The sequence below is a fragment of the Physeter macrocephalus genome, chromosome 7 (assembly GCF_002837175.3).
Source record: "Physeter macrocephalus isolate SW-GA chromosome 7, ASM283717v5, whole genome shotgun sequence".
In the NCBI taxonomy this organism is placed as follows: Eukaryota; Metazoa; Chordata; class Mammalia; order Artiodactyla; family Physeteridae; genus Physeter; species Physeter macrocephalus.
In genome coordinates this window covers 72,789,061-72,807,724 of record NC_041220.1, presented here as the reverse complement: position 1 = coordinate 72,807,724, position 18,664 = coordinate 72,789,061, and the positions used below count along the sequence as shown (strand labels likewise).

At 35.4% G+C, this 18,664-nt stretch overlaps 1 protein-coding gene across 18 annotated transcripts in view; it reads left to right on the top strand.

Moving 5' to 3' along the window:
* The window catches only part of SEC31A (SEC31 homolog A, COPII coat complex component), a 75,953-nt gene that overhangs the window by 34,458 nt on the left and 22,831 nt on the right, over positions 1-18,664 (top strand). For 12 of the 18 annotated variants that reach the window (XM_024115370.3, XM_024115363.3, XM_028491987.1 and 9 more), the window contains 12 exons: positions 1,119-1,280; positions 1,480-1,632; positions 3,580-3,816; positions 4,930-5,004; positions 6,427-6,465; positions 6,955-7,032; positions 9,647-9,722; positions 10,159-10,337; positions 11,567-11,693; positions 12,643-12,788; positions 14,046-14,219; positions 16,925-17,101. In XM_024115370.3, coding sequence (XP_023971138.1) covers positions 1,119-1,280; positions 1,480-1,632; positions 3,580-3,816; positions 4,930-5,004; positions 6,427-6,465; positions 6,955-7,032; positions 9,647-9,722; positions 10,159-10,337; positions 11,567-11,693; positions 12,643-12,788; positions 14,046-14,219; positions 16,925-17,101 — 1,623 coding nt within the window. The remainder of the gene's footprint in view (positions 1-1,118; positions 1,281-1,479; positions 1,633-3,579; positions 3,817-4,929; positions 5,005-6,426; positions 6,466-6,954; positions 7,033-9,646; positions 9,723-10,158; positions 10,338-11,566; positions 11,694-12,642; positions 12,789-14,045; positions 14,220-16,924; positions 17,102-18,664) is intronic. The other 6 variants (XM_024115373.1, XM_055086051.1, XM_055086050.1 and 3 more) reach the window with 1 other exon arrangement.

Sequence of the window (18,664 nt, the reverse complement as noted above, 5' to 3'; positions counted from 1 at the left end):
TTTTTATTCAAATGCAAATTAGGAATAGACAAGTGATTCAGATATCAAGAAGCTAATAGTTTTATAAATCAGTTTAAGCATCAAAGGGGAGCAGGCTAAATGCCTTTTCACTTAATTTTGTTTTCTTTTTTTTTTTTTTTTTTTTTTTTTTGTGGTACGTGGGCCTCTCACTGTTGTGGCCTCTCCCGTTGCGGAGCACAGGCTCCGGACGCACAGGCTCAGCGGCCATGGCTCACGGGCCCAGCCGCTCCGCGGCATGTGGGATCTTCCCGGACCGGGGCACAGAACCCGTGTCCCCTGCATCGGCAGGCGGATTCTCAACCACTGCGCCACCAGGGAAGCCCAATTTTGTTTTCTTATAAAATAAAACATTGTTTTAAATGTCAAGGAAGCCAAAGTTAAGTAAATTTGATTTATTTCTTAAAGCCATAAAACCTGTGCTCCTAAGAGCATCAGTTACCATCACACTCAGCAACAATTATTACATTATTACATTGTAAAGTTAGTAAACAATTATTACATTATTTATTTATATCAGCCATTTTTAATAGTTTTTCTGTATTCTTTTCCTTCTAAAGAAAACTGATAATGTCAAATTCTCTTCTGATTCTGCAGTAATAAGAATGATGTGTACATGTTTTCTCACTTGACAAGAAGCCAAACTTCTCGGTGAATTCTTCCTTCTCAAGAATTTTTTTTGAAATTTGATCTTCAAATAATCTAAACATGGTTCTTTGGATCTTGGCAGGCAAAGTCGGTTGGCTAGGACTCCATCGATCTTTTAGAGTTCAGCAAGTTGACCCTAATAGAGTATTCTGGTCTTTCGGGTGCATCCTCTAGTACCATTTCAATAAAAACAGGAAAACCTCATGTTTTAAGATGTACTTATTCCAAATCTGGTCAAAATTTTGAGCAGCATTTCTTATTTTTTTTTTTAATCATAATGAACTTTTCTTGTACTTTAAAGAAATTTTTACAATTGTTGTTTTTCCTGGCTGGATACTTTGTAAAAGTAAATGTTTAATAAAGTTGTACTTGTTGATCATATTAATTCAGGTGTTTTGGCTATAAAGTGGCTATACTTTTTTCTGACTTTTTTTTTTTTTTTTGCGGTCTAGGTGTTATATGAACTTCCCACCAACACACAGTGGTGCTTTGATATTCAGTGGTGTCCCAGAAATCCTGCTGTCTTATCAGCTGCTTCCTTCGATGGGCGTATCAGTGTTTATTCTATCATGGGAGGGAGTGCAGATGGTTTAAGGCAGAAACAAGTTGACAAGGTACTAGGAAGTGTTAGGTTTTTTATTATAACACCTGAAAAAAATCATCTTACTGTGTAATTATTTTGAAAATAACTTTACTGGTCAATGATACTGATTAATTGGATAATTGTGATAAAAAATTTCTTGGATATGACTTGAAAACATGTAATATAGTCTTGCATAAGTTTCAAAAATCTCACTTTATTTTATTTTTTAGCTTTCATCATCTTTTGGGAATCTTGATCCATTTGGCACAGGACAGCCCCTTCCCCCGTTACAAATTCCTCAGCAGACTGCTCAGCATCGTATAGTGTTGCCTCTGAAGAAGCCACCCAAGTGGGTCCGAAGACCTGTTGGGGCTTCCTTTTCAGTAGGTGGATTTGCTTTTATGGTCCATAAACACAAAGGACTTACAGTAAAATGTTATTATAGGATCACTCAGATGGAAGAGGGCTGAGTTTGAGATATGTTTGTGAGTTTTCATCACTCAGAAAGGTTTCTCAGGAAAAGTGAAACCTACTCCCTTTTTTTCTTTTTTCTTTTAAATTGTAATAAAATATACATAACAAAATTTACAATTTTAACCATTTTAAAACTTACAGTCCAGCAGTATTGAGTACATTCACCTTGTTGTGCAACCTTTGCACCATTCTCCCTGCCCCACTTTGTTAAACTTGTCTTCCTTCTCTATCTCTCCTTCCTTCATTCCTTCTTTTCTTTTTGAGAGGGTCTGCATTCTAATTTGTTACAAGGTCCACTATGGTTGCACATCTAAACTATAGCCTCTAACCTAGCAGCACTTATGACAGCACTAAAGCTGATATTTTGATTCTCTATCTCTCATACTTGGTTCCAGACTCACGTGGGGAAGAAAGGAGTGTTATTTGTTGTCTTTATAATACTTCAGTATTAGTGAGTGGACATGCACTTTTAATTCCAAAGATAAATATATAGTGAACATCGCGTTTGTCAGGTACCACTTTAGGCACTGGAAACATACCTGTGAACTAGATAGAGTCTCTGTCATCAAGCAGCTTATATTGGGGGATGGGGAGGCCTTTCTGTACAGTTTGATTTTTCTTTTAAACCTTGTCCATACATAATTTTATAGTAATAAATGTTTTAATTACTTAGGGGAGGAAGGAACTAACTAGATGGATGGTTAGGATTCAGTAAGTAAAGTGGAAAGTGATAAAAGCAAAGGTTCAAAGGCAGGAGAGCAGATAGTGGAGAAGACCAGACAAGAGGGATGAGAGATTAATTAAATCCAAAAGTGATGTAATCAAAGGTCTATTATTTAGGAAGATGAGAGTATGTAGTATGGTTTGGAAGGGGAAAAGACAAGAGTAGATGTTCAGTCATACAGCAGTTCAGTGCAAAAAGAATTAGGCAGAAAAATAGCAATGTAAAAGGAAGAAATCAAGAGATTTCAGAAGAGATCAATACCTAGACCTGAGGAATGAATTTGAGAGGCCAGAGGAAGAGTTCTGAGCCTGCTTAATAGGAGAATGACAGCAAACATGTACATGGGAGCACCCCCCCATAGAGAAATGAAGACCCCAATGAGTGGCAAAACCTAAGTGCTTATATGCTAGGTTGAACAGAGAACGGCAGTTGTGGAACAGTAACTAATATATGTAGAGACTGATGGAGATAATTTTTATTTAACAAGGTCTGTTTGTATAGAGTTCTCCCATCCTGGACTCCCATATCTGGTGATAAGAATGTATCTTTCCTCCTGGTGTAGGGAGAGCAGCTCTCACATGTGAGTTTCATCTCCTGCTTTCAGAAAGAAAAGAGGAGGTCAGGGTGCCTTTCTTGCTTCTGTTGTTTTTCAGTATTCTTCAGCTCCAAATAATCCTTATGTCAAATGGCATATTTTGTAGCAGCATAATCCACCACCTTTTAAAACTTGGAGCCTACAGTAGAAAGGGAGGCAAATAGGTACAGCTAATAGTTGAATCAAAAGAGAGAGACATATATGATATACTGAGGGCATCTGGGATGGCAGAGGTGACATTTGCCCAGGCTTTGAAGAGGAGTAGCATTTAGTATGTGGAAGTTAGTAAAAGCAAGTAGGTGAGAAATTGTGGGGCACAGCAACTGGGACCTTTTATGTAGAAGGTGGGTGGTATGAAGAGGAATAATAATTGAAGGCTGGGGTCAGATTGTGGAGTAGGGGAGTGTATCACCAGTTGCATCCAGAGTGAGATGTATTTAGGCCAGAGTTCTTTTCCTTTAGTCAGTTTACAGTTAGTACATTTGAGGTCCACATCCTTGTCGTTGGAACTGATTTTGTTTACTTGTTCTGTTGTAGTTTGGAGGCAAACTGGTTACCTTTGCGAGTGTCAGAACACAGCCTCAGCAGGGAGCTGAGCAGCAGCTGCAGCAACACCACGTGTGCATCAGTCAGGTCGTAACAGAAGAGGAGTTCCTTAGCCGGTCAGACCAACTTCAGCAGGTCGTGCAGTCACAGGGATTTGTCAGTTATTGTCAGAAGAAGATTGGTGCTTCTCAGACTGAGTTTGAAAAAAATGTGTGGTCCTTTTTGAAGGTAAAGTTGGTGTTAAGCAATTTTATTTCATTATCTGCAAATTCAGCTATTTCCATCGTATTCTAAATCTGTCTTCCTGTTGAAGAAACAATCGAGAGAATGTGATCTGGGGATCTCCTGATGAAATTAAACCATATGGAGAGTACATGACCTAACACTTTATGTCAAGAGTTCTTCCTTCTCTGCTTTGAAAAGCCTAATATGAAATACTTTTTTGATAAGTAAAAAATAATATAATAGCTATTTTAAAGTGAGAGAGACATAACATTCAGCAGACCTATTTTAGAATTAGAACATAGAGCTTAGTATAATAAAAACACAGAGTATTTAATTTTTGTAGTAGGTCCAATTAAGGACAATGGGGAAAGAGGGAATAGGTATAGTGGAGAGAGGTTGGAGGCATTTCTCATTCCTTTTACTGAGTTACGTTTACGACAGTAGAATAATAAATAGAATTTCCCTGTTTGTCATTTTGTCTCCACGGGAATATCTATTTCTCAATTCTGAGTTTTCCAAAGAAAAGAAATCTTTTTTTTTGGTGGTATGCGGGCCTCCCTCTGCTGCGGCCTCTCCCGTTGCGGAGCACAGGCTCTGGACGCGCAGGCCCAGCGGCCATGGCTCACGGGCCCAGCCGCTCCGCGGCATGCGGGATCCTCCCAGACCGGGGCGCGAACCCGGTTCCCCCGCATCGGCAGGCGGACGCGCAACCACTGCGCCACCAGGGAAGCCCAAAGAAAAGAAATCTTGAGTGCAATAAGGTTAAATTTATTTTTATATTTTGTGAGTATTAGTTTTAAGAAAGAGTTTTAGGACATCACATGTTTCACATAATGTGAGTTTTGCTTTCATGTAACCTTTGGACATGACTTTGTTTTTACAGAAATTAGTTTAAAAGTAAGTTTTATTCAACCTGGGTAATTAATTACTAGTAGGCTTACTATTTTAAAAAATAACTTCTTTAAAAAAACTTCTTTGGATTCTCTTACAAACAACCTTCTGGTTGATATAGTAAACTTTAGGTAATTTTAATAATTCTGCTTGGAATTTGAGCAGTTAATTAAAAATTAGGCCTTTAAATGCAATTCTTTGTTTCAAGAATGTCTTTTTTTAAAGGTAAACTTTGAAGATGATTCTCGTGGAAAATACCTTGAACTTCTAGGATATAGAAAAGAAGACCTAGGGAAGAAGGTAAACTTTTGGCAAAGTTTAAAGACTGTGCTTACACAAATAAAATATTTATGTAGCATAGTTGTTTTTATTTTTCAAAAAGTTCTACACAGATTGTTTCAAATCATTCAGTAAACATTTAATAAGAATTTATTCTTGGTTGCCAAAGTTTTGCATACACGTTGTTAAAGGTGAAACTCCTCATTGTACCTGAATTTAGAAGCTGCTAGAACCACCTTTAATTCAAACTTGATTTAAAGAGCTGTGTCAGGGAGAATTGGGCCTTGAAAGAAAAGAGGCTGTGAACCTCAAACACTGGGAATGACATTTAGTTTTTTAAGAGGAGGTGTAGCCAACGGCCCTGGAGGAAAGAGAGAGGGAAACTTAAGAGATCACCCTGCATTCACTACAGCTTAAGTGATGAAAAAGAGGGTACTATTTTGCACCCCCGCTGTTTATGCCTTCAGCCCACAATTCCCAAACTGTTTATTAAATTGGTCCAGCTCACAAGTAACTAGTAAATATTTTGGAACAAGGGTGTTTTATTGTACTAAACCTGAATAAACAAAAAGCTCAAGTGATTTGCTTAACATTTTAATGTAAAAAAAAAAAAAAGATTACTTTTTAAAAAAGGTCATATTCCAGTTTTATAGTTTTCTTCTCAGAGGGGCTTCCACAATGTTGATATAAACAGCAGTTAAAACACTCTGACTTTGGAAACCTTGAAGGATATATTTAGGATTCTTTGTATAATTTGTATTAACCCTTTGTCATTCTTTGAAAATGACTGAGGTTTTTTATAGCATTGCAGAGTTATCGCATATGCGGAACAGGTTGGATACTGTGCACTCTGGGCAGTCAGTGCTGAGCACATTGAAGATTAGTGCCCCTTTGATGTCAGATAGATCTGGGCTCACATCACAGCTCCGCTGCTTACTGGTCATTTGTCTTTGCTCACTCCTTTAGATTTTTTATATTTAACTTTATTATTAGTCTAAACTTCTTGATGCTATAACTTGGTTTGCAAGAGATTAATATGAAAGTTTTACTGCACACCTGATAGCAAAAAATGAGGAAATAAAATTTGATTGTCAAAATACTTCTAGTAGCAGTTCTTTCCATGGTGAGCCTCTGAAGAAATATTTTTTTTTAATTATAGTTATTTTATTTAAAACAAAGTAGAAGAAAACATGCTTGTTTTGAGGTTAGTTTTTCAATTTGAATAGCAGAGTAAGATGACGTGTGAGCAATAAAATAGATCCATGTAACTGAAACTAGCACCATTGAGAATCAGTTCTGCAAAAATTTTATTCTTTTCTTAAACATGCTACCCCTGATCTGAATTTTGGATTTTTGCCAATGAGAATGGAGTAAGAGGTGAAGATTTGCTATATGCCTTGAAATAGAATTCCGTTTGGTAGTGAGTTGTTGTCTTTATTTCAGATTGCTTCGGCCTTGAACAAAGTGGATGGACCTGATGTGGTAAGAGAAGGCCTTTAAAAATAGCTGCCTTCTAAAATTTTGGTTTAGGTCATAAAGAAGAAAATATAATTTAGGAAATTTGTTTTATTGCTTTACAGTTTAAAAACAAATGCTTATTGTAGGCATTTTAATACATGAATAATTCTCATTTTAAAATAGCATAAGTTATAGCTAGTAGAGCTGGTTATAGCTAGTAGAAATTCCTATGTTTGAATTTCACAACAGAGGTAAAATGAAATCACTGACTGCTCAGGTACTTAAGGTTAAGCTCTTTGTTGCTGAGGGACGTTTGGCAGGAAAGAATTGTTAGGTCTTAGCAGTAATGGCTCTCTGCTTTTCCTCTAATGATGTTCCTCAAATAAATTTACTTAGTGTTGCTTATGATTAGCTCTGAATGTTGTTGGTTGGGTCTTTTGTCTTCCTTGTTCACTAATAACCTTTTAATGCTACATTCTTCAATTTCCTCTGTCATTGTTTTGTGTACCAAAGGCTCTTAAAGACTCTGACCAAGTAGCACAGAGTGATGGGGAGGAGAGCCCTGCTGCTGAAGAGCAGCTCTTGGGAGAGGTACTTATTTTTCTCATTTTTAAATACATTGGGAAAATATGTGATATTTGTTCATCTCACACTGAAATATGGAAAATTTTCTTGACTGCTTGTTCCAAAATAAAGCTGGAGTTTTCTTAGAGATGTTTAAGGTAGAAGTCTGCTTACTAATTTGATAGAAGTATCATCTCTAAAATTTTTAGTTCTCTGACCTAGCTTCTGGATTATACAGTTTAAAATTAACAGCTGATGTGAGATTGACTTAATTTGGTCAGATGCATATCAGGATGCCAAATTGAAAAGATACTTTATTCAGAAATCCACATTGCATTGCATGTAAAGTTAATGTTTTTTCTTGACACATTAATATTTACAACTCACTATCAGTGGCATAAGCTTCTGAATTAATCTTGAACTTTGAGTCCAAGTAAAGAATATTTCACTAAATAATCTGATCGTCCTGATTCACTATAAATGCATCCTGAGTTGTAGTGACAATTTTTATAACTAGGTAAAAAGAGTCCTTGAACACAGAGTTGTATCATTAATTTTTTTCCTTTTAATTTTCTGGGTGTTTTTAAGCCACTAATATATAATTCTATAATTTACTTTTCTTGCTTTCTAACTATATTTCATCTTAGAAAATTAATCAACAAGTTCTTGTTTCTCATCTCATATTTGACTTTTTCATTGTTCTTTGTGATATGGGGATATTCTGATTATATAAAGTTTCTTACAACCTTTTACTAAGTTATAATTCCTCAGTAAACAGACTATTACAAGATGATTATTAAAAATACTTTCCTTAGAAGTGGATCTTCTAGCATTTATTTAACTCAGGAATACAGGATATGGGTAAATCTTGCTGAAAATTTGAACTAATTTTGGGAATACATAGAATTGTAGGATACATTAAAGAAATGTACTTTCATTTATATACAACTGGACTAACTATGTATTATCAAAGAGAGGGCCATTTGTAAATACACTCGTGAATTAATAGGTAAATATATATTTAACAAAACAGTAGTCATCAATGTGTGCCTTCAGAATATTTGAAAAAATGTTGTTTAAGGTGGTAATATCTTCCCCTTTATCTTGATGATGCTATTATTATGTAAAATAAAACATAGTACCTTACACACGAAAGATACCCAGCACATAATAAGTTGTGCATTTTTTCACTTTATGTATATTTCAGAAGTCCATATATAAAAGTTTATTAGTTGCTTTTTGAAAGCAAATTTGAAAAATTGTTAAAAGATTTTTTTGGTACGTTTGTTAGTGAATATAATCAGATCAGTATCTGATTTATTCCTCAGTATGAATAACAAGTTTTACAATTTTTTACTTTCAGCTTTTAAATTCTAAAATGCTTCTCTTTTGTTGGAGAGAGAATTAAGGTTATAGTTATTCTTCTGTAATAGTATTAACTAATTAAACGTTATTAACAGATGATGCTCTGCTGTGCTCTACACTAAAATTATCCAATTCAAAAATGCTCCTGACTTTGAATTTTAGGCACTAACATTCAGATGTGTAGGTAACACGAGCACAGAAGATAGATATTTTATCTCATGTAAGACAGATGTGTTTTTTTCTTTTAATTTCTTTATAATCTCTGATACATTTTATTTTTGTCTTCTTTTGAATTTGTATGCATAGAAGAGAAAGCATTTAAAGTATTTGCCAGCAGTATGCCTCCATTATATTTCTTTTCTTCTAAAGAAAGAAAATATTGAATTTTTACTCAGTCTTACAAGTAGTTTCAGAAATTTATAACAGAACTGTATATATTTTTACCAGACCAACCTGCTATTCCAGGTATGACTAATTTAAGAGAACACAAAATCTCTAATTGAATTTCAGTATATTTATAAATCTATTTATATTGCATTTATATAAGGACGCCAGGTAGTTTTCTTTTTTTCACGACTGAGTCAGTTAAAACCGAAAGACTCTTATAACTATACCTGTTAGACAGAATTTTTAGATGTGTTGAAGCAAGGTTGTTTTAAGGTCTAAATTAGAAAAATGTAAAAAAAAAAAACAAAGATCTAAATATAGTATAATTTAAAACATTTTGTGGGACTTCCCTGGTGGTCCAGGGGCTAAGACTCTGCGCTCCCAATGCAGGGGGCCTGGGTTCAATCCCTGGTCAGGGAACTAGATCCCACATGCTGCAACTAAGAGTTCGCATACCTCAACTAAAGATCCCTCATGCAGTAACGAAGATCCTGTGAGCCGCAACTAAGACCTGGTGCTGCCAAATAAATAAATAAATATTTAAAAATAAATAAAACATTTTGTGTGTTTCAAGCTACTGTTAGTTGAGGTAGCTAAGAAAACAAAAATCGTTCAGCTTCAGTATCTTCTGAGCTCCCAATATGGATATGTACACTTAAATTTGTTTAACATTATTTCTGAGGACTTCGGATTTTATTTATGATTGTATAATGAGAGTTAATACTTAGGGAAGTCATAGATCTTAGTTTAAACTTGGATCTGAGAAATTTTCTGGAATAATTTGGCATGTCATCTAGTCAGTAAGTGAATAATCATATTTAAATTTTGTTTTGCTGGTAAATTATTCCAGTTTCATCTGGCTAAATTGCTGCCCTTTTCATCTCCTTAGTGCATTAAAGAGGAAAAACAAGAAGCTGAATTTCTACCATCAGCTGGAGGAACATTTAACATCTCCATCAGTGGGGGTAAGAATCTGTTGGTTTTGATTTCTAATTTTTTTTAACCATTTGAAAGCAAATAGTCCCTGAGTTTAAGTTAGAAACGTTTTGTCACAGGTGGTAGAGGGTTGAAAAGAACTCAGGTATCATTTAGTACATGTAATCACTACCTTAAAAATGATGGTATGATCTGAAACCTGTGTGATAGAAACTGTAAATGATCTTTATTATTACATTTTAGGCAATCTGGAAAATATGTTATTTTACCTGATTTTACTTATATGTATCTCAGTATATTTCCATAGATATCAACAGTTTGTGTTAGAAATTAATCCACCAGTAATAGTCACAAATCAGCATTGTGTTCTCCATTTTGTGTGTATGTAAAAATTCATAGGTGTAGTGTTTTTTTCTTGTAACAAAAAACTTTATTTAACTTGGGTGTGTTATTTCTTTATTGCAGATATTGATGGTTTAATTACTCAGGCTTTGCTGACGGGTAACTTTGAGAGTGCTGTTGACCTTTGTTTACATGATAACCGCATGGCTGATGCCATTATATTGGCCATAGCAGGTGGACAAGAACTCTTGGCTCGAACCCAGAAAAAGTACTTTGCAAAATCCCAAAGCAAAATTACCAGGGTATGTTATTTTAAAAATAAACAAGCAGTAGCATTTGTTTATAAAAGCAAAGCACTCGTATTATAGATAATTGAGAGTCAAAAAACAGTAAAGAACAAAAAAACCCACCCATAATTCCTTGATCCAGAAATAGTTATTGTTGATAGCTTGGCATGATTATCCCAGTTTTTGTTGTTTACATATATAATATTTTAAATGAAAAATACTTTTGATATTTTTATTGTAGAAAAGTTAGAACATAGAAAATGTTAAAGATAATAATTTTAATACCCCCTAATTCTTCCATCAGATTGGTACATATCCTTTTGTATCTCTTTCTATGTATTTGTAGAATTTTAAAAAACAGAATCAATTATACATATATATGTGTGTGGTTTTACGTATAAATATTGTCACTTACATTGTAATCATTTTCCTGTATCATTTAAAGATTCTTACAAAAATTTTTAAATTGCTCTATAATATTCTATCGTAGGGATTTATTATTTCCCTTATTTGGGGATGTTTAGGTAGTTTCTAATATTTTCCGAATGTATTTTCCTAACATTTTCCTAATGTAGCAGTAAACATCCTTGTTGTGCCTAAAGATTTGTGCGAATTTTTAATTGTTTAATGAGGCTGTAGTCCTAGGAACAGAATTTCTGGTGCAGAGGGTCTGTACATTTTTAAGCCCCTGCTTGATGATATTAAATTTCTTTCCATGAAAGTTGTCCCAGTGTTCAGTCCCAGCAGCTTTGGTTGCTGTCATTGTCCCCAGCCTGTCTTGTGTCACTCCCTCCCCTGTTATCTTTTAGCCACACTGGCTGCCTTTCAGTTCCTTACACATTCCATGTGCCTTTCTCTCCCAGGACTTTGCCCCTAGTGTTGTGTTGGTCAGCAGTGTTTTCTCCTTCTCGATGAAATTAATTCTGACTTCATATCTTAAATGTCTGTATGCTCAGAAAGCTTTTCCTGATCCATCAAACTAAGTCATGTCCTCCTGTTAAATGTTTTGGTAATACACTATAGTTTTCCTTCTCAACATGTTATGAAACATGTTAGTGTGATTTTGTTGTTGAGGAAAATATCTTTTATGTCAGTTGGTTTAAGGATATACTTTGCTTTGCTGCTACTTTATTCTTCATGAAATACTGTGAGTAGTAGTTCTGAAAGATTGATTGATTAGCCAGAGTTAATTTTTATCAATATACCAAAAGCTTTTAATGCTCCTTTTGTTTTCCTTTCCTAAGCTAATTACTGCAGTAGTGATGAAGAACTGGAAAGAGATTGTCGAGTCTTGTGATCTTAAAAATTGGAGAGAGGCTTTAGCTGCAGTATTGACTTATGCTAAACCAGATGAATTTTCTGCCCTTTGTGGTAAGAAAATGAGCTTTATATTTATATTACGTATATGGTGTGGAATATTGTAAATAAAATTAATGGCAGATTTTATCTAGAAATTTTTGTAAACCTACTAATAACAGATAAGAAAACGAAGTTCTCATTTGAATGCTTTTCTCAGTTATTATTAACTACATTGCTTCTCCATACCTACTAGTCATTTTTAAAAATAATATTATTTAATGATTTTGGTTTCAGACAGACCAAACTGAGACTCTTGCTTCTGCCACTAACTAGCTCTATGACCTAGGAAAAATTAATTTCTAAGTCTTAGTCTATTCATATGTAAAGTGGCACATAATCAGCTCTCATTTAATAAATGTTAGCTTGATAAAATTAATAATTATAACATTTGAGTAGAAATTACCATTAAAGGCCATGACTGAACTGATGACTAAGGAATAGTATTCATTATATACAAGAACAGAAGTTTTGGGCTGCTAGTATAAAAATGAACAACCTTGAAAGTTTTATGAGAATGTAAAACTTACAAGATATTAACTTTCTATCATAAATAATGTAGAGTAGTCTAGCTATCATTGATGTTTATTCCAAATGTGCCATATTTTAGTCCACTGCTTACAAAAGCACCTGACAAGATGAAATGCAGTTAAATGTTCATTAGGATTTTTCTGTTCAAATATTTTTCCCACTTTTAATTTTTTCTAGTATAATAAATATAAATCCATTCTACAGCTAGGTATAGAATCTTGTGAAATTGTTTATTATATAAAATTTGTCACTCATTTTCCAATCATTTAACAAATATTTACTGAACATTTACATGACAGTGATTTTATTTCTGCCTGCTACTCATTGGTTATGAAGTTTGATCCATACCTCTGAAAATATTATTGGGCTGCTCATGACCTCATACACAGATTGCCTTGTGTATAATCTTATTTGTTTTCCTCTTGATCTATAGATCTTTTGGGAACCAGGCTTGAAAGTGAAGGTGATAGCCTCCTGCAGACTCAGGCATGTCTCTGCTATATTTGTGCAGGGAATGTAGAGAAACTAGTTGCATGTTGGACTAAAGCTCAGGATGGAAGCAGTCCTTTGTCCCTTCAGGTTAGTATCTTTGAAACAAAAGGTGCTTCCTTTCTAGTACTGTCTTTCACCCTATTTATATTCTAGAGGTTGATTTGTTCCAGAAGTTCATTGCTTTCACCCTACTTAATTATGTTTTAGAAGCTCTTTTGCTGGATAATTATGTGTTTTAATTGCTATATTTGGAGAGGCAGAGTTTGAGATGATGGGATGGTAAAATGGGAATGCAACTGTTTGTGAGAACCAAGTTGTGATATGGTAGTTACTGAGGGAAGTAGGTGGCAAGAGCTTGAAAACAGCCATAGAGTTTACCTCTTTTCCTCCTGCTTCTTTCTCTGCCTCCAGTGATCCTGTGTGCCTTGGGCAAAGAAATGGTGTGGGGTAAGGAATGGGAGGGATCCCCAGTACCAATGGGCAGTCTTCATGGTTCGGGGAAAATGAAAGTAAGAGGTAAATGGAATCCCATGTAGCACTAATACATGGGCAAGAGAGGAAGTGAAAAACTATTCTCTGGCACTGAGTAACTGAGTAACTATATATTTAGATTTTTTTATTCCTAAGCATTTAGTCAGCAGAGTCTCAAGAAATTTCAGTCTAATGTTTCTTTTTGTCTCTGCAGAGAGATTTTCTCAGTATGGTTGTTGCTTTAAAGATCACTGTTGAAACCGAAAGTCTTGTAGGAATCAAGGTTTTTCCTTCTAAGTGCTTCTGAGAGAAAACACACTTGTTTTCACACTTCTGGATTGGTGTACTTATGAAGGGCAGATGGGATATTGTTCTTTATACCTGAAGCATAGCTCTCTAGTGTTGAAAGAATAGGTATTGAAGAGCACTATGAGAAACTTCGGGTTGAAATGCTAAGCCTGTTTGGAGGCTTAGTAGTACTATTTTTATAGTATATATAGTATAATAGTATAATATTTCCTCTTATACATGCTGGAACCCAGTTTCTGCCTTCAGACATCAGCCTGTCACTTTCACTTTGGATATTTGCCTGTTTTAGCTCAGGAGACAAGTCTCTGGCAATTTAAGGATGTTTGGGAGAAGATGGTAACCTATGCTGTAACCATGAGTAGGAGACCTTCCTCCTCACTTTTTCAGTTACCTAAATGGTGGCCAACTCTTGCAGACCTTCTTAATGTTGGTGATAATAGGTACCGTACTTTTGGTAGGCTTTGGAAATCTTAGTAACTCCTTATCTTTTCCTGCTTCCTCTCAATACACATCTTGGTATCATTGTCTGTTTCTCCTTCACTCTCCTTTCTTTTTCTCATTTAGGATCTGATTGAGAAAGTTGTCATCCTGCGAAAAGCTGTACAACTCACCCAAGCCATGGACACTAATACTGTAGGAGTTCTTTTGGCTGAGAAGATGAGTCAGTATGCCAATTTGTTGGCAGCCCAGGGCAGTATTGCTGCAGCCCTGGCTTTTCTTCCTGATAACACCAACCAGGTAATTAGAACTGGCCATTTTTCTTCTTTGAATGTGTGAGTAAAGTGAGTTCAGTAGATAGCACTCAGTATGAAACATAAATGTACTAGTAGGTGGAATGATTTGGAGCAGTTGAATTTCTGTCACCTAATAGGTGAATATTATTGACACGTCTTCAGGGGTAATTTCAGGTGTACCCAGGCTGTGTCAGAGAGATAGAATGCTCTTCCGTTTATACTGAAGGGCTTAGTATTTGAGGAAAATAAGTAGGAAAGGGGCCAGCTTTTTGTTTCCTAAGCCAAATGCTGATTCTGTGCACAAGACTCTTTGTAGGTATCTTCAAAGATATAAATGTTAATACTTAATCAAACAAATTGGGGTCGTCATTTTAAAATTCTCACAAATGACACCCCAAGTGTTAACAAAGTCATTCATTCTATATGCCATTTCAGTCTAATGCTGTCTGTGGGTGAGTATATTTTTAAAGTATTCAAAGCAGAGAGAACTACATCACATTCCTAATTTAGTGTCCTTATTTGGTGTGCAATAAAACTTGGGCTTTTTTTTTTTTTTTTTTTTTTTTTTTTGCTGTACGTGGGCCTCTCACTGTTGTGGCCTCTCCCGTTTGCGGAGCACAGGCTCAGCGGCCATGGCTCACGGGCCCAGCTGCCCCGCGGCATGTGGGGTCTTCCCGGACCGGGGCACGAACCCGTGTCCCCTGCATCGGCAGGCGGACTCTCAACCACTGTGCCACCAGGGAAGCCCAAAACTTGGGCTTTTTCATGATACTTGTTTCAATTCAATAAGTGACTGAATATGTAGTGATGAATAGGATTGCCAAGATCCTTTCCCTGAGGGAGTTTCCAAACTCAAAATGACAACAGAAGTATACATGGGTTTCCAAAGTGATAAGGACAATGAGAGAGGTAGTGGGAGCACAGAGAGGGAAGTCTAAACCCCATAATGCAGCATGGGTGGAAGCTGGGGTGGGGAGTGAGGAAGATTTTCCACAAGTAGGATATTTCTATCTGCATTGTGTATCTGCTAGAGCTTAATTCGGAGCCTTTTCTTATTTCTTTACTTTTTGTTCTAAACTTTATTCTGTTTTTGACGAAATTTTTTAGTTAATTGTTTTCAGTATTTTGTCTGTTCTAGGGAATTGTCAGTAAATTGCATTGTGTAATTTCATTGAGTAAAAATACTTATATCTGTGTTCCAGGACTGTGGAGGTATGACTCTCTAGTTGGTTTTGTATACACTTACATTTAGGATCCACCTCAAGTCTTTCTAAATTGTTAATGAGAATATTAAGTAGAATAGAAATGAAGTCTTTATCTTTATAATGATTTTGGTATAATAGTTTTATAGGATTTTTTACTTAATAAGGTATTATTATTATATTGAGGTATAAGACCCTTTATCTTAAGACTAACTTACTCTAAGACCTTTAGACCTTCTAGCCTGAGAATTAAACTCTTTATTTTTAATACTGTTTATAATCACATACATTTTCTATACATTATTCTTCATGCTTTTCTTTGGACTTTTAAAGAACATTCTTTATGCAAAACTTGTAATTTTGACGTTACTTCCTCCTATATATCTCAGTATACCCTTAGTATTTTCTGGGGAATATTTCCTGAGACTTTATAATATCATTCGAGTATATAGTTCCTCTCCATAAATGGCAGGTTTACCTAAGTATACCTACAAAATTTAAATGATGTTTAAACCTTTAATGAATTTATAGAAATGTATAATTTTTATAGATATTAAATGAATTCTTGCTGAAACATTTTAACACATTGCTTTTTTGTTGTTGTTTGTTAGTAACTAGAACATGTATATGGTAAACTCATACTTACTATAGATCTATATAATTATAGATCTGTGTGAGCTACCCTGAGTTTGACATCTTACTCTTTTAATTTATTTCAAGCATCTCTTTTTTTTATTAATTTTCATGTCTTTCATAGATCACCATTTTCTTCCATCACCATCTTTAGCAGTTGATTCTCTTTTGGAGCCTTTTTTTTCCCTGCAGAGAAACAAAGTTGTATTTTTTCAGCTGCTTTTGTGATTTGTGAGCATTACTCAACTGCAAGAGAAACAACAAAAGAGCAGTGATGATAAGTGACATTGATCTTGCATACTACCATGTGGTAGGCATAATTCAAATCCCTGCCTCAGTCAAATTACAAGGTACACTGTATATAATGGACCTTTGGTGTCAGTCTTGAGTATTAGAAACCGTGATGTCAGACCCTAATGTGCCAGGGTTTATTGCATAATACACAGCATATGAACAAAAATCATGTGAATGATCAAGCTTACTTTAAGAAGATCAACATTACCACAAAAAAAAAAAAAAAAAAAAAATGGGGGCTTTCCTGGTGGCGCAGTGGTTGCGCGTCCGCCTGCCGATGCAGGGGGGCATAATTCAAATCCCTGCCTCAGTCAAATTACAAGGTACACTGTATATAATGGACCTTTGGTGTCAGTCTTGAGTATTAGAAACCGTGATGTCAGACCCTAATGTGCCAGGGTTTATTGCATAATACACAGCATATGAACAAAAATCATGTGAATGATCAAGCTTACTCAGAGGGAGGCCCGCATACCACAAAAAAAAAAAAAAAAAAAAAAAGAAGATCAACATGCTGTCACATATATAGTTGGGTGAACTCTTAACAATTTGCTTTGCTTTCTTCCATTGCTTCTTATAGCCAAATATTGTGCAGCTTCGTGACAGACTTTGTAGAGCACAAGGAAATCCAGCACCAGGACAACAGGAGTCACCTAAAATTCCTTATGAGAGGCAGCAGTTGCCCAAGGGCAGGCCTGGACCAGTTGCTGGCCACACACAGATGCCAAGAGTTCCAGCTCAACAATATTATCCCCATGTGAGTGATATGGTCCAGATTAAGTAGGAACATTTATGTATTTCAAATTGGTGGTTTTAGTTTCTTGAGTAAGAGACCAGTGATAAAACTAGACAATGTATTATTTTAATGGTTATAGTTTTTCTGTTCTTGAAAGTAGCACTTATGATGTTTTTAAAAATTATCCCTTTAATCTAGTCAAATAATTTACAAAGTAGGTAAAATTAATTTAAGCTCTCTGGGGAGATTTCTTCTTATTTCTCCATCACTCAAACTTAAATTACACATGTACATCTGTTCTTGAAATTTTTACAATTTGATTCATCCAACAAACTGTGAGTAAAGTAGTGGGAGCAATTTTGTGGGTAATTTGGTCAATTTTTTTAAACGTTTTTAGAAAATAGTCTCTTTTTAAGTATTATTTTCTGAGTCATTAGTGTGGTTTTACTATGTCTTCTGTATCAGCACAGTAAAGAGTTTCCAGAATACAGACATTTTTTTGGACAACTTTATATTAGAGAAAAGTGAGTGACCAAAGGTATATGAAGTTGTAGGTCATGGGGAATGTAAAGATGATTAAATAATTTTTATTAATTAACTAATTTATTTATTAAATTAAAATTGCCAAATGGTTAGTGGCATAAAATGTGACCTTTTATTGTCTTTTACTATTTCATGTAGAAACTTATATTTCCAGACCAGCAGATAACCTTCATGTTCTTAAATAAAAAGTATATTTTCGTAAGTAATAAATGGTCTTTATTGATAACAAAGTTAGTAGGTACTCTGCCCATTTTATTTATTTATTTATTTTTGAGATGAAACCACCTCGATGGCAGTCTCTCTTTTTAATTTATTTATTTATTTATTTATGGCTGCATTGGGTCTTTGCCGCTGCGTGCAGGCTTTCTCTAGTTGCGGCGAGCGGGGGCCATTCCTCGCTGTGGTGCCTGGGCTTCTCACTGTGGTAGCCTCTCCCAATGCAGAGCAGGGGCTCCAGGCACACGGGCTCAGCAGCCGTGGTGCACAGGCTCAGCCACTCCGCAGCACACGGGATCCGTCCGGACCAGGGCTTGAACCCGTGTCCCCTGCACTGGCAGGCGGATTCCCAACCACTGCGCCACCAGGGAAGCCCCTTTGCCCATTTTAAAATAGAACAAATTGCTGATAGAATTTTTATATTTTGTAGCAAAAGTAAGCATAAAACCATGAAAAACTAAAAAAAAAAATTCATGCTCTTTTGTCTATTATGCTTTTGATTGCTACTTAACCAGGATAGATTACATTTGAATATAATTATAACTGTACTACTCTCTGTTTTGTTTTTTCGTTCATTTGACAAATATGAATTTAAGGGCCTATCTTTATTCTCCCTGTTGAGGGTATATTGGTAAACAAAACTAAATTCCCCACTCTTGTTGCTAGACTTAGAAAGTCTATGACATAGATAGGGCAAATCAGGTGATGGCTGGGAAACTGAGAGGTGGAGAAGTCTAGCAACTAACCCAAGTTTTAAGACATAGAGCTTGAATTTGTCAGCATGGCTAGTTAATGGTTAACAGGATTGGAACTCCTAAGCTAAGC